Consider the following 13,663-nt stretch of genomic DNA (forward strand, 5'->3'; position numbering starts at 1 on the left):
ATTTCTTTTGGTGTGTCTTGGGCAAGTACAGCCTGGTGTAAAAACTGAAAAACATCCAATCTACAAAACTTACAAGCGTGTGAATAATAAAATGTGATTAACCTGCATGGAATAGCTAAAAGTTATATTTTTCTTTTCACAATAAAGTTGTGCCTGTGGTGTTATAGGAATAGAACGAGGACATATACTCTAAATGATTAACCGAATATTCGACCTGTTATTCCTTTTTCATTTCATTTTTTTCCGTTCATTCTGTACGGTGATGTTTGTTGCAACATGCTTGAAAAGGAAAAATAAACGAGAAAATCCAAATCTACCAGCAGATAATTTTGCACCTTCGAAGAATGATTGTTCTTATTAAAAAAGAGTTATTAAAATAAATTGTAAAATAAGAAAAATAATCGTTTTGTTTTTTTTTAATTTAAAACAATTATTAAATAAAAAAACAGGAACAATATTCATAATGAGCATGATTATTTTAATTTTTCTCAATTATTTTTGGGAGTGTGGGTAGAGTACAGGGCAGCACGGCGGCACAGTTCTGAGGTCATGAGACCGAACCTCCTGTGTGGAGTTTGCATGTTCTTCCCGTGCTTGCGTGGGTTTCCCTCCGGGCACTCCGGGTTTCCTCCCACATTCCAAAAACATGCATGTTAGGTTAATTGGACGGTCCAAATTGTCCCGAGGTGTGTTGTCTGTCCCTGTGTGCCCTGCGTCTGGCTGGCAACCAGTTCAGGGTTTCCCCTGCCCACTGCCCGAAGATAGCTGGGATGGGCTCCAGCACCCCCGCGACCCTACTGAGGATAAACGGTCACAGATAATGGATGGATGGATGGATGGGTAGAGTACATTCATAGAACAGTAACACTTGCATTTGATTGAAATATGTTTACTCTTATAATAACCTTAAACATTATAAATTACCAACCCTAATGGATGATGTCGCCCGTGAACGATAGTTGTTGGCGACATGTTCTGACAGGTCGTGTTTAATTAGTCTGCTTACTCAGTTTCCATAGCAACAGGTTTCACCTGAGTGCTGAAATGTGGTAAAACAGGAGCAGGATTCTTCGATTGTAATTTATTTTCTCTGTGATAAACAAGGAGAAAAAAAGCTTCTGACTTCTGAATAGGGAAATAATTCCTTTGATGATTCAACTACAAAATATGAAAGTTGTTTTTGAAAAGGCCATAAACTAAACCAGAGGTTAGAAAAATTGGCAGAGAATCTTGGCCAGGAAGAAAAATATGATTGATGGATTTCTTTTTGCATCTTCTGAGTCTCGATCCAATACCTTGGCAGTGCATGTGGAAAAGTCATATGCATGTTTCTAATACATACATGCAGACATTTATATATATAATCATTTGTTTATTTATAGATCATTTCATAAAATTAGGTTTAAAACACTTATTAAAGCGAATCGATGATGCCACTTTTTCAAGCAGAACAAACTCAAACTGACATAAATACAACTAGAATGGCTGTGCTGCATTAGAGCATCACCCGCCGTAAGACACGAAACCACTTTTAGGTGGCATTTCCGTTTTTAGCAAGGCTATTGGCACATGACAACAGAAAACCCTAAGAGTTTAACTGAGTCTAGAGTGAGACTAAAATCCTGAAATACGGGTACAAACAGCCAATATATGGGATTGTCTATATATATGTACAGTAAATTGCTTGGAAATGATTCATATCAAGATGCAAAAATAAAAAACTGGGGACAGGAAGTTGATAAGCATCTGCTCAGTCATCCTCTTGCTCCTTTTTTGCTGAAAAAAATGTTGAGTCAACAAAACCAAAAGTGCTGAGTCAGCTTTTTCATGCATTTTACTCATCTAGGGTTACCTACATGACTGCCTGTGAAAGATGGTGGTCATATCTAAATTCCTTCCCCTTTTTCTTGGATGGACAGACACACAAACAGACAGACACACACAAATACAGACAAAAAAAACATATACCATATTTGCTGGATTATAAATCAGTTTTTTTTTCATAGTTTGGCCACAGGTCCCATTGATACTCTGGTGAGACTTATATGTGAATTTTTTAACACACGGTTGTCGTGTTTATTTCTCAAAGGGCTGCACAGACATCAGATTATTGCTAACTACATGCGCTATGGCGTTAGCATCCATGACTACTTCTGCTAACAATGCATTGCGTGTGCATTGCGAAATGCAGGACACTTGTTGCGTTCACACAAAAGACGCATAGAAGTCACAGGAGGTTGCATACAAGTCACATTTTGTTGGAAATGTCGATTTAAATTTTTGTTTTCACCAGTACTGTATATCATTTCACATTGTATTTTCACACTAAAGCAAGGGACGGCGCTCTAGGCCTGTGTTTATAATTTCAACCTTGGCTGTGGGTGGACAAATTTTGAAGCACAAGGCTTATCGTTGACCTTCTGAGTTGGAGGATTCGTTTACGGGTAAAAGTGACACAGAGGATGAATATTTCATTGGTTTTAGTGATCTGTCGTCATGCTGATAGTTTCGCGCGCAGTGTCTTAAACTCGTGAGAAAAACTTAGCGGAGACCAGGGCAGACAACTCTGAAAAAGTTGCCTGCCCAGCCATAAAGTTGCCTGCCCCATTTTTCCCAACTTGAAACACAACAATACGACTAATCACAAATCATTAAGGATTGATAATCATAATATATAACAGAACAACACTTTAAAATTAAGTTTATTGTAAATCTACTTATAACATTCATTCCATGTATATGACATCACTGTTTTCTATCTGCCATCAGTGTGTACTGTGTATTTACTCATCTTCATTCGTGCAATGTTTGCGTTGCGTCGTCTGCTACAAGCCACGTGAACTCTTCTTTTCACGATGCTTTTAATTTACGTTTACGTTTTGTAGTGTCATCAATTTTGGTAGCTTCTTTTGAATCTTCCTTCTGGGGCTGAGGTTTTGGCTTGATTCCTAACCACTTATCCATTTTTCTTGTGTTCTCTGTGCATCTACTTTGGAAAATGATATGTAAATGCATGACCTCATAATGCTCGGGAAAGTCCGGAAGTACGAAGTTATTCGATGTAGTCTTCTGATCGGCTGCCAAGTATGCAAATTGCAAAATGAACCGAAATTCTGAAATTTACAAACCGAACTAAGATTTCAAAATCAGAATAAAGCAAACGTTTGATTTGAGAAAAAAAATAGTTTTTTCTTCTTTCCTTGAAAAAGTTGTCGGCCACCCGGGCGGATAAGTTTTGTGAGTTGTACGCCCGACGTAAAAGATGCACGCCCTGGGCGTCCGGGCAGACCTTATTTCAGACACTTGCGTGCGTGCGTGTGTGTGTGTTTGTGTATATATAAAGATATATATATATATTAGAGAGAGGGGGAGAGAGAGAGAGAGAGATAATTGCATGTAAATCACAGATATATTTGTGGCTCTGCAAAATACATTATATTTTCTTTTAATGGTATTGGAGACCCTCCAACCGTGTTTGAGTTTGGCCATCAAAAACATGTACAAACCAAGCAATATTGGACAGACTCAGAGTCTTGTGAGCCCACACTCGTTTTGAATTTAAAATCACAAAAGCAAAGCTACATTTAGTTTCATGTACGCCACCCCCACCCCGTCCCTCCAAAAGCAAAAAACAATATTAAAAAAAAAATGAACCCCTTGGCCATGAATACCAATTACTTCGATTCCACTCTCATTCCCCTTAATGACATATGAGCCTCCACTTGAGTTCTTTTTCCTTCTTTTCATCCCTTCTGCTGATGAGCAATGAAAACTGCTAATGTGTGCCCCAGGCTGCAGCGATGGCACCCGCAGGCAAAAGCGGCGGTCGAGGCGTGGATTTTTATTCCAATTTTGACGGAGGTCAGATGTGCGACCCGGGGTTGGCGGCGATGCCGCCCACTGTGAAACAATTTTTTCGATGAGATGCTTCTCATTAATTATCAATAGTTAATGTGATTACATGCGGAGTGGAGTCAACAGGAAAGTCATTGCAGAGGCAATGAGATGATTGGTGAGCTGAAATATGACCACTTATATTTGTCATGGTTGCCATGGCGCCCAATTGGCCCCGCCCGTGTGGCGCCAGCTGTGGCTGGTTGAGAGATTGGCTTCCCTTCTATTTAAGCTCAGTGCTCTCACTCACCCTTTGTCAGTCTGTCAACGAACCTGTGCGCCGCAAGACGTGGGTTTTGACTCTGTCCGGTTTCCTGCCTGCATTTCCTGTCTGGTATTGTTCCCGTCTACTTTGTCCTGTTTAATTTCGACATCCTGTTTTGATATCAATCCTGTCTGTCCCGCCCTGTCCGGTATCTACCCCATCTGTCCGATATCTGCTCGGGCAATTGGTATCGATCTCGTCAGCCTCTGGCTTCCTGTCATTCTACGCCAGAGTGCTGCCCAACGTGCATGACTCCCCGTTTACTGTAAAATAAAAGGCTTGTGTGAGAAACGTCACGCATTTGGGTCCTGATCCTGTTCCGGTTCATGACAATTTTGAATTAGTTTAAGTGTTATATTTTAAATGGATTAAAAAAAAATCGGGCAGCTGCACCTGTGACTTAATATTAATCAAGAAAGCAAATACCGATATCCGTCAGATTCTCAAATATCGGTGCCAATAATCGGCCTTCCTGATAATCGGTTTTCTCTAATGTTAATCTTTGATCTAGTAGTCTTAGGTTTACGACCAACTACTCACTGCGATAGCGGAATCGGAGTGTTCTGTACTCTTGTCATGAATTTACTTTACCGGCATGCGTCGTTGAGATGATCCCTTTTGAATTTGGTTGGGTACAAACATTTAATTAAAAAGAAAAAAATCGGTACATTTCTCAAGTTTCTTCCCCAGGGCCATCACCACCCTAAACAAGCGCACAAAACAGATGGTGTAATAATAGTCTGTAGTTTGTGACCTGTGCAGTCCTTTGAGACTCCTTGTGATTAACGCTATGCAAATAAACATGACTTGACTTGTTCAATGGGGGGCTGGGTAAATACCGATCCCAGGGATTGGTGTTGATACATAGGTCACTGCATATATATATATATATATATATATATATATATATATAGTCATACTTTTATAACTACTTTTTAATTATTTTAATTTTATTTATTCTGTTATAAATCTGCAGCAGGGCGGCTGAGTGGTTAGCGTGTCCGCAGCACAGTTCTGAGGTCAAGGGTTCAAATCCAGCTACCAGCCTTCCTTCCTGTGCGGGGTTTGCATGTTCTCCTCGTCCTTGCGCGGGTTTCCTCTGGGCATTCCAGTTTCCTCCCATATCCCAAAAACATGCATGTCAGGTTAATTGGCCGGTTTAAATTGTCCCTATGTGTGAATGAGCGAGTGAGTTGTCCGTCTCTGCGTGCCCTGGCCGGCAACCAGTTCAGGGTGTCCCCTGCCCACTGCCCAAAGATAGCTGGGATGGACTCCACAACCCTTGCAACCCTACTGAGGATAAGCGGTGCAAATAATGAATGGATGGTTAAAAGTCATCCACCTGATGATAATCCATGTATTTTTGTGAAGTGTTCACTTAATGTTGTGTACATTTGACATCTGAACAATTTTAAAAGTTTTCCTTTCAAGATATTGAGCATGAACATCTTAAATTTCAAAATGTCAAGCTCTTTAAAGAGCCCAATAGAGGTCAGATTATTAAAATGTGTTTTCCAGCTTTATCTTTTAATTATAACATTATTTCTTTGCTAATCACATTATCCATTTAGTTTTTATAAATGCACATCATATTTATCCACATATTGTAATGAATTATTTACTTGCTGAATGTATTTTTCCATGTCTGTGTACCTTCCCAGCAATGGTCTTGTAATAATAGTAATAATACATTCTACTTCGAAGCGCCTTTCAGGACATCCAAGGTCTCTGTCCATAGAGTAACAGACAAAAATTAAGCAAGCATAAAACAAGTATAAAACAAGAAAGTAATAAATAGCAAATAAAAACACAGTAGAGTTAAAAGGGGGCGGTATGTGAGGCATATGATCTTGAAAAGGTCAATCTGAAGAGGTGTGTTTTGAGTCCTGATTTGACGATGTCCAAGGTGGCAGAATTCTGGAGGTCAGAGGGCATTGAGTTCCAGAGTTGGGGGGCAGAGTGGCTGAAAGCTCTGCACCCATGGAGCTGAGACAGGTTAGGGTATAGTGAGATGGAAGGAGGAGGATTATCTCAGGGTTTGGGACGGCGTGGCAATGCGAAGGAGGTTGGAGAGGTAGAGAGGGGCAATGTTGTAAATGGCCACCTTGAGGATTCCGCTATGTGCCTTTCTAATCTTTGTACAGGGACGTATTCTTTTTGGCTTGTAAAGCGAGTTCAGAGTGTCTGCTACGCTTCATTTTCCAGTTTGGCAAAACCACAACCATCTCTTATAAAAACTGTGGTCAACTATTAGTCAATACCTTTTGGGGTGGAGCACACTCCTGACCTCTTAGAGGGAGAGCGCTGCCCTGAGCGCTGATCAATTGGTCCAGAGTGCTTTCTGTTTTTACTTTCACTTTGAAACTTTGTAATAAATGTCCTCACCTGAACTGCTTTCCCTTCATCTCTAAATTTTCTTTGTCTGAATACTCGGTCTGGTCCCGGAATATGAACACGCGGCGAGAAACGGATTGTCCCTGCCAACACCTCTCATTCAGTCTTTTCATTTATCCAAGTCATATAAAGTGTGCTTTCAAGGCCCAACCTCTGTTTATTCAAGTTCTGTTCTTCTTACCATGTAAAACCCACCATTTTTCTTTTTTCCCAAAAACCTTTAAGACGTTTTCTTTTTGTCAACGTCACATGAACATAGTCATTGGCTGCTATAGTTGAGACTCAAAATGTTTCTGGGTGGAACATTTCTGGAGCAATAACAATTTTGGAATTATTACTAATCGTGTTTTTTACTGTTATAAATATTCGCATTTTTCTGTTCTGACGATAAATACAACTAGCCGAAAACAAATTCTGCTACCTTACTAATCCATCCTTCTATCCATTTTCTGCACGGCTTTGTATAAGACCATATGAGTGGTTAAAAAAATAATTATTTTATGTTTTTCTATAGCCAGGGCTCTCCTTCTGTCTACTGTCAGTCTCTGTCTCTGTTGGTCTCTCTCTCTCTCTCTCTCTCTCTCTCTCTCTCTCTCTCTCTCTCTCTCTCTCTCTTTCTGCCTGTCTATCTCTCTCTTTCTCTCTTTCTCTCTTTCTCTCTCTTTCTCTTTCTTTCTCTTTCTTTCTCTCTCTCTCTCTCTCTCTCTCTCTCTCTCTCTCTCTCTCTCTCTCTCTCTCTCTCTCTCTCTCTCTCTCTCTCTCTCTCTCTCTCTCTCTCTCTCTCTCTCTCTCCAGATGAATAGTCAGATACTGTAACATGCACAAACAACTAGTTCTGCATTTCAAAGGCCCAGAACATAGTCTGGGTTTTGTTTATTTTTAATTGTCATAAAAATCAGCTCTTGTTTCATTTTTTATAGTCTTGCGGAACTCGAATGTTTATTTGGGTATGCAAAGGTGAAAAAAAGATCTCTCCGTCCACAATACCAATCTTATTAGATTGCACAAGTATTACATTTCTCATTGACTTTGTGCACTTTTTCTACAGTACACTTTTACACTTGTTTTCTACATTAAGGTGTGATGCAGCACAGCAGGAGCGTGAAAAAACCTGTCACTTGTCTTCCACTGTTCAATCACAGCAATACAAAAAAATGGCAGAGAAGCAGTAAGTGTTGGCCAGATGTTGTTTTTTGTTGGTATGGGCCCTTCTGTCTTTGCACCTGCCCGGGCAGATGGACCTTGATGGGTTTAATTCGTCGAAGCAGCGCCAGTCAGCAGCCTTATCAGCAGCTCCGGCTGAGCTCTCCGCTCAATCTTGCTATTAATATCGGACATCTATGGAAGCGCCTCACCCAAATGTGCTGACTCGGTGGGATTTTCAGAGGAAAAAGTAACTAATTTGGTTCTGTCTCATTCCGGATTAATACGGGAGGACTCTGCAGGACATTAATGGCTTTTATGCACGTCGTTCAACGGTTATGATGGATTAGGAACTTCACAACTACAGTAAAGAAAATACTGGCTAAGGGTGTAAACCTGCTAATAACAAAACAAAAGCTCTCCTTGTTGAACAGTGTCATCACCTTTTAACTTGTATCTTCCGTAAAGGTGGGGTCCTCTATCGACCCCTAATGGTTACAAGGGATGTCAGACTATTGGTAATCAAAGTCATGTCTAGAAGATGTCATCAGTCTCTGAAATACATCATGCCACATATCATTGAAAGCTAAACTCATGCGATTCGAGATTTGATTTAAAAATATACTCATCACAGAAACATCACAATCAGATACCCCAAAAACTTTAAAGCCAGTACAACTCACCCAAAAGTGCTTTGAAATTCCACTCATAAATGATTCCCCGCAAACAGGATCTGGTACCATTCACGAGGGTCCAGTAAATCCAGCCGTGTAAAATATTCATTCCAAAACAGACCATAATGCCTAGATTGAAAAAAGATCCGCCTTAAAGCGTTTTGCTCATTAACTCCCCTTTAAAAATAAACAGACTCATCAGATGATTTTCAATATGGCCGTTAGCCTCTGACCTTTTCAATAGCACCACTCTTGCCCAACTGCAAGCTTTTTTTCATGGTCCTTATCCTGTGACAACCTATTAGGGCCTCTACTGGGAAAAAAAACCGGCATGACCTACTTTAGCTTCAAAAATCTTTAGCCAATAGTGACTAATTCAAATGTCGATTGACACATTGGTTAACCAATGAAATTCCCAATGTATTTCCATTGAAATCAGAGCTGAAAATAAACGTGCGTAAATGCAATCCATGTTTACGTATGATTACGCGGAAGTGTGCACAATCATGAATTGGCTTCTGGAAAGAGAAGTCAAACATTTACAACTAGTTCACAATGTCTAAAAATTAGCCAAAGTTAAATACACAGTTGTAAAGTTTCCAGAGCTGTAAACTGGTCATCTCTAACTCGCAACTTTTGGAAACGCTTTGACATACTTTTAGAAAAATGTGTAAAATACAATGTTTAGTTTTTTTCAGATCGTGATGAAATTTAACTTGGGACCAGGTAACGCTTCATGCTAATGTCCCAGTTGTTTCCAAGCTAAGCCAGCTAAGGGCCCGGTCACACAGCCGTTTGCGTCTGTATCGCGGGTAAAATTTTGCGTTTTTTTTTGCCCGTGGTTGCCCGCGATGGAAAATGCGCAAAATTGGCCAACCCGCTGTTCATCGGTGGTACGCCCGCAAAACAGACGCATAACACCAGGCTGTAGAAATCATAACCGCTCAAGACACAGTCCCGTGAAGATCAAGATTTCAAGCTATGGCACCGAAGAAGCCAATATGTTATTATTGTAATAGTTTTTCATTTTTATTTTATTATCTTGTTATGAAATGAAAAGAAATGTCAAGAAATAAAAATGGATTAAGACGAGGTCACTACGGTGACGGGGATCCATGTCCACCCCTTGACGTCTCGAGCACAACTGACGTGTGCTCGGCAAATCGCGCTGTATATACGCGAAGAAAGGCGTTTGACCGTCACACGCGTAACACGCTAATTTCACGTAATAACACCGCGATACAGGCGCAGAACATGCTATGACCGTGCTCCACCCACGATTACCCGCTGAAATTTCGCGTCCTACCCATGTGTAACCACGCCCTGGCCGCGGCCAGAGCACGTCGTTCCGCGTCATTTCCGCGTCATTGCCTCGTGTGCCGCCCACGGTTAACACGTGGTCTAAAGTTTTGAGCAGCGCAAAACTTTTTCGCGCGGCCAACCGCGTGTGAATTTCCGACCGCGTGTAAAGCACTGCTGTATCTCGTCTATATGGCAATCTCAAAGCGTCCGACATCGTCTGCTTCACGGGCAGAAATTTCTGGCCGTGATTCAGCCTTGATACGCCCGTGAAAGGCTGTGTAACCGGGCCCTTAAGTTTTGAGCAGCGCAAAACTTTTTCGCGTTGCCAACCGCGTGTGAATTTCCGACCGCGTGTAAAGCACTGCTGTATCTCGTCTGTATGGCGATCTCAAAGCGTCCAACAGCGTCTGCTTCACAGGCAGAAATTTCTGGCCGTGATTCAGACGCAAACGGCTGTGTGACCAGGCCCTAAGATGACCATGCGACATACACTCTTTTGCAGGCATGTGATTGCAAAAAAAAAAAAATCAGGTGGAAATAAAAACCTTCCATATCTGTGTTCCATCTTAGATTACTCAATGTTAGTAACACTTGCTGTGATTATTTCATTTTGGGACAAAACTTCATAGTGTTACCTTTTAAAGGAGACCAAAGCAATCCATATTCTACGAATGGTTCAAGAATAGCATTCAATTTACTTTTGGGTACATTTTAGGCGAATTTTACAGGAACGTAAGGGGGTTAAGTATTGGTTAACAATGTCCGACTGAGTTCAAAAAGCCTTTATGCTTCTTTTGGGCCTGGGAAAATTTTTTTCAATTTTTTTTTATTTTCTAAATCCCCCCAATTTTTTAAAATACTTTAAATCATAAATTGTTAGGTTCTAGCATACCTCCCACCACCAGAGGGCCCTAACTGGTGTTTTGAACTGGACATAGGTGTGTACAATTATCACACAAACCGGTGCCCAGTCATCCTGAAGCCTTCAAAGGAAATTTATGTTCGTTTTTCTATCATTTTCACTTCCACGCCAGGTTTATTACTTTATTCTTTGCCGTTTCCAATTGCAGTTAAGTTGTTTCTAGTCAAGTTGGGTTTTTGTTCATACTTTGGACATTTTTTTTTACCCATTAGTTTCTTTGGTACTTTGCTCTTCAACTATAATAATAAAAAACAGTCCTACTTTTGCGAACCTCGTCCTGCTTTCCCCACATGGGTACATCCACATCGCAAACCATAACAAGATATTTGTATCCATTCAAAATGATTTCATTTAATGCATTTGATGTTTTATTTGTTTTTATTTCAATGTCCTTTTAAGAAGAACGGTATCATTCTGGTCTTGCCATATGTTATTGCACGCACTTACAACTTAGGGCAGTCTCTGGTAAATATTTGTTTGTCATCTTTTATTTTTTTTTTCTTAATTTTCTCATTTAAGTCGTTTAATTCCATGTTTATCCTGGAGTGACGCGTCAAAACCTGCACTTGCACTACGTTGTTATGAATGACTAACACTATTCTATTCTGTTCTATATCTGTAAACATTAGTAACTCATTACCCCAAAGTCCAATATTTTTTAATGTATCTTTATATACTTATGGTTAATATTTAAGTAGTTTTTATGTTTTGCTCTCATTAAATTGGGAGTTTACAAACTTCTGTTTTGACTCAGAAAAAATTTCACTGATAACTGTGATCGCTTTGATCAGCTTATTAGTGATGTGAAATTTACATGCTGCCGAAATCCGGCGAAAGCCTCAAGGAGTAAAAGTGGCTTAACCGTTTCTGTGTGGATGTGTGTGCTTGTGTTTCCAGGCCCTTCCTTCAAGCAGAGCTGCTGCAAAGCGCAGAAATCCCTGGAGTTCCTCCCAATCAACCTGCACACTCAGAGGATGAGGGTGACGTGCCCCAGAAAGACAGGTCCACGCAGCCTCGCTCATGTTTATTTATGAGTTGCTTTATTGACTTTACAAGCGTCGCCTCACATCGCTCGGCGGCTTTTAATTGAGAGCGTAACCTCACTGAGGCACCAGAAAGGCGCAGGTTGTGTCGCAAGGCGCCTTTAATATGACGCACGCTCGGGTCTACTTTGCAGACTTTTCGGAGCAAGGTGAACAAACTTTGTCGCTGTGCTTCACTTGTAATGGAAACTAAAAGCATTCACTTTTGAAAGTGTGAAACTGAAACAGATTAATTAATTTCTTTTATTTGAAAGTTTTCAAATATTGAAGATGCTATTTCAGAAAGGGGAATTTCCAGATTTGGAACACTTAAAGCCACAGTGTGTAATATTTGACCACTAGCTGGCACTATATTGTCTAATGCGAACAAAAACCAGTGCCTCAGAGCATAGCAGCAAGTTGCCAGACAAACATGACAGCAACCTTAAGTAGGGATTTCACTATGTAAAAGAAATACACATTTTTCGACCTACGATTTCATATATGACAGTTCAGAGGCGACACGGCGGTTGGGTGGTAAGCGCACAGCCCCACAGTTCCGAGGTTCAGGTTTCAAGTCAAGCTACCGCAGCCTCTTCGTGTGGAGTTTGCATGTTCTCCCCATGCCTGTGTGGGTTTCCTCCGGGCAATCCAAGTGCTCTAAACAATGGTACAATTTAAAAAAAAAAAACTAACTGTTTAGAATTCTGTTTTAACCAATTTAGACAGATTCTCTGAAAAACATGCAAAAAATACAGACCAAAATAAGAAAAACAAAAAGCAAAGATCAGCAGTCTCTAAGATTAAAAGATTGAATGCACTCTGCTTCGGAGCAATCAAAATTATTAAAATGAGTCCAAATTTTACTAATTTTCCAGCTTTTTATGCTTACAGTACTCTTTTTTTTGTCTTTCACATTTAACTCAATTATTACGCAACACCTATAGAGCCCTTTCCGTGTTTGTAAACAAGTGTGACATACCAAAGATATGTGTGCATTGTTAAAGCAGAATGGCAGAATTCATGTCAGTTTATCCCTGACTATTGACACAAAAAGATCATAAAATAGCACAAAGTTTGTGCTAGCAACAAGATAGCAACGTTATTTTAGTCATCAAAGTCAACAAAAAAAACTTTATTTGATCGGCAGTGGATTTCTTCTTTTGGAGGTACTGGGAAAATGGATAGATAGATAGATAGATAGATATATACTTTATTCATCCCCGAAGGAAAATTCACATTTCCAGCAGCATCCCTTCGCTGAGAACAATACAATAATAAAACAAAAAGAATACAATATACAAATACCCAGTGTGACGTGCAAATGCCCACTGTAGCATGTTATATAGAATAACTAAATAGTGCTACACAGAATTCATATTGCAATTAAGATTCGGTAATATGCAATGTAGGTGGTGTGGTTTACTGTGGGCTTTTACTCTGCCGGGTAGAGTTAAAGAGCCTCATGGCATGAGGAAGAAAAGATCTCTTCAGTCTGTCCGTAATACAAGACAGTGACAGCAGTCTGTCGCTGAAAGTGCTCTTCTGTCTGGAGATAATGCTGTGTAGTGGATGCGATGGATTGTCCATGAAAATGAAATGAAACATTGGCCTTGAAAAGTGCTTGAATTTGGCCAAATAAAGAGGTGTAAGTCCCAGAGACATGACAATGAAAACTTAAATCGGAATATTTTCATTTTAGAAAATCCGAACCTGTCTAATTTTAACCACTATGAAATCATTTTTCTAAGACTAGCCAAAGTGTCCTTTCATGTCAAATGTTTTAGGGCTGATGTCATAGGACACAAACCAGCATAGAAGGTGTCACTGTGCCCTATGTGCACTTGGTCATACTTTCTTCGCTGCGGGAGAACCAATTAGCTGCGTGTCGGACTTGTGAGAAGCGCACACGGGAGCTTGACGTAAAAAGAAATGCGAGTGCCCCGTGGCCCTGACACATCCAGATGATTAATGGAAGTGGGTTGGAGCAGAGTCACACTGCAAACCGCAAAGCCATACGTGTCAAACTACTATTGTAGTTATCTTT

At 40.2% G+C, this 13,663-nt stretch overlaps 1 protein-coding gene across 6 annotated transcripts in view; it reads left to right on the plus strand.

Moving 5' to 3' along the window:
* inpp4b (inositol polyphosphate-4-phosphatase type II B) overlaps positions 1–13,663 on the plus strand; it is a 324,645-nt gene that overhangs the window by 250,622 nt on the left and 60,360 nt on the right. For all 6 annotated transcript variants that reach the window (XM_088341789.1, XM_088341788.1, XM_088341790.1 and 3 more), the window contains one exon: positions 11,492–11,596. In XM_088341789.1, the coding sequence (XP_088197915.1) occupies positions 11,492–11,596 (105 nt within the window). The remainder of the gene's footprint in view (positions 1–11,491; positions 11,597–13,663) is intronic.

The sequence above is a fragment of the Urocampus carinirostris genome, chromosome 8 (genome assembly GCF_059441175.1).
Source record: "Urocampus carinirostris isolate Australia breed hairy pipefish chromosome 8, RoL_Ucar_1.0, whole genome shotgun sequence".
NCBI lineage: Eukaryota > Metazoa > Chordata > Actinopteri > Syngnathiformes > Syngnathidae > Urocampus > Urocampus carinirostris.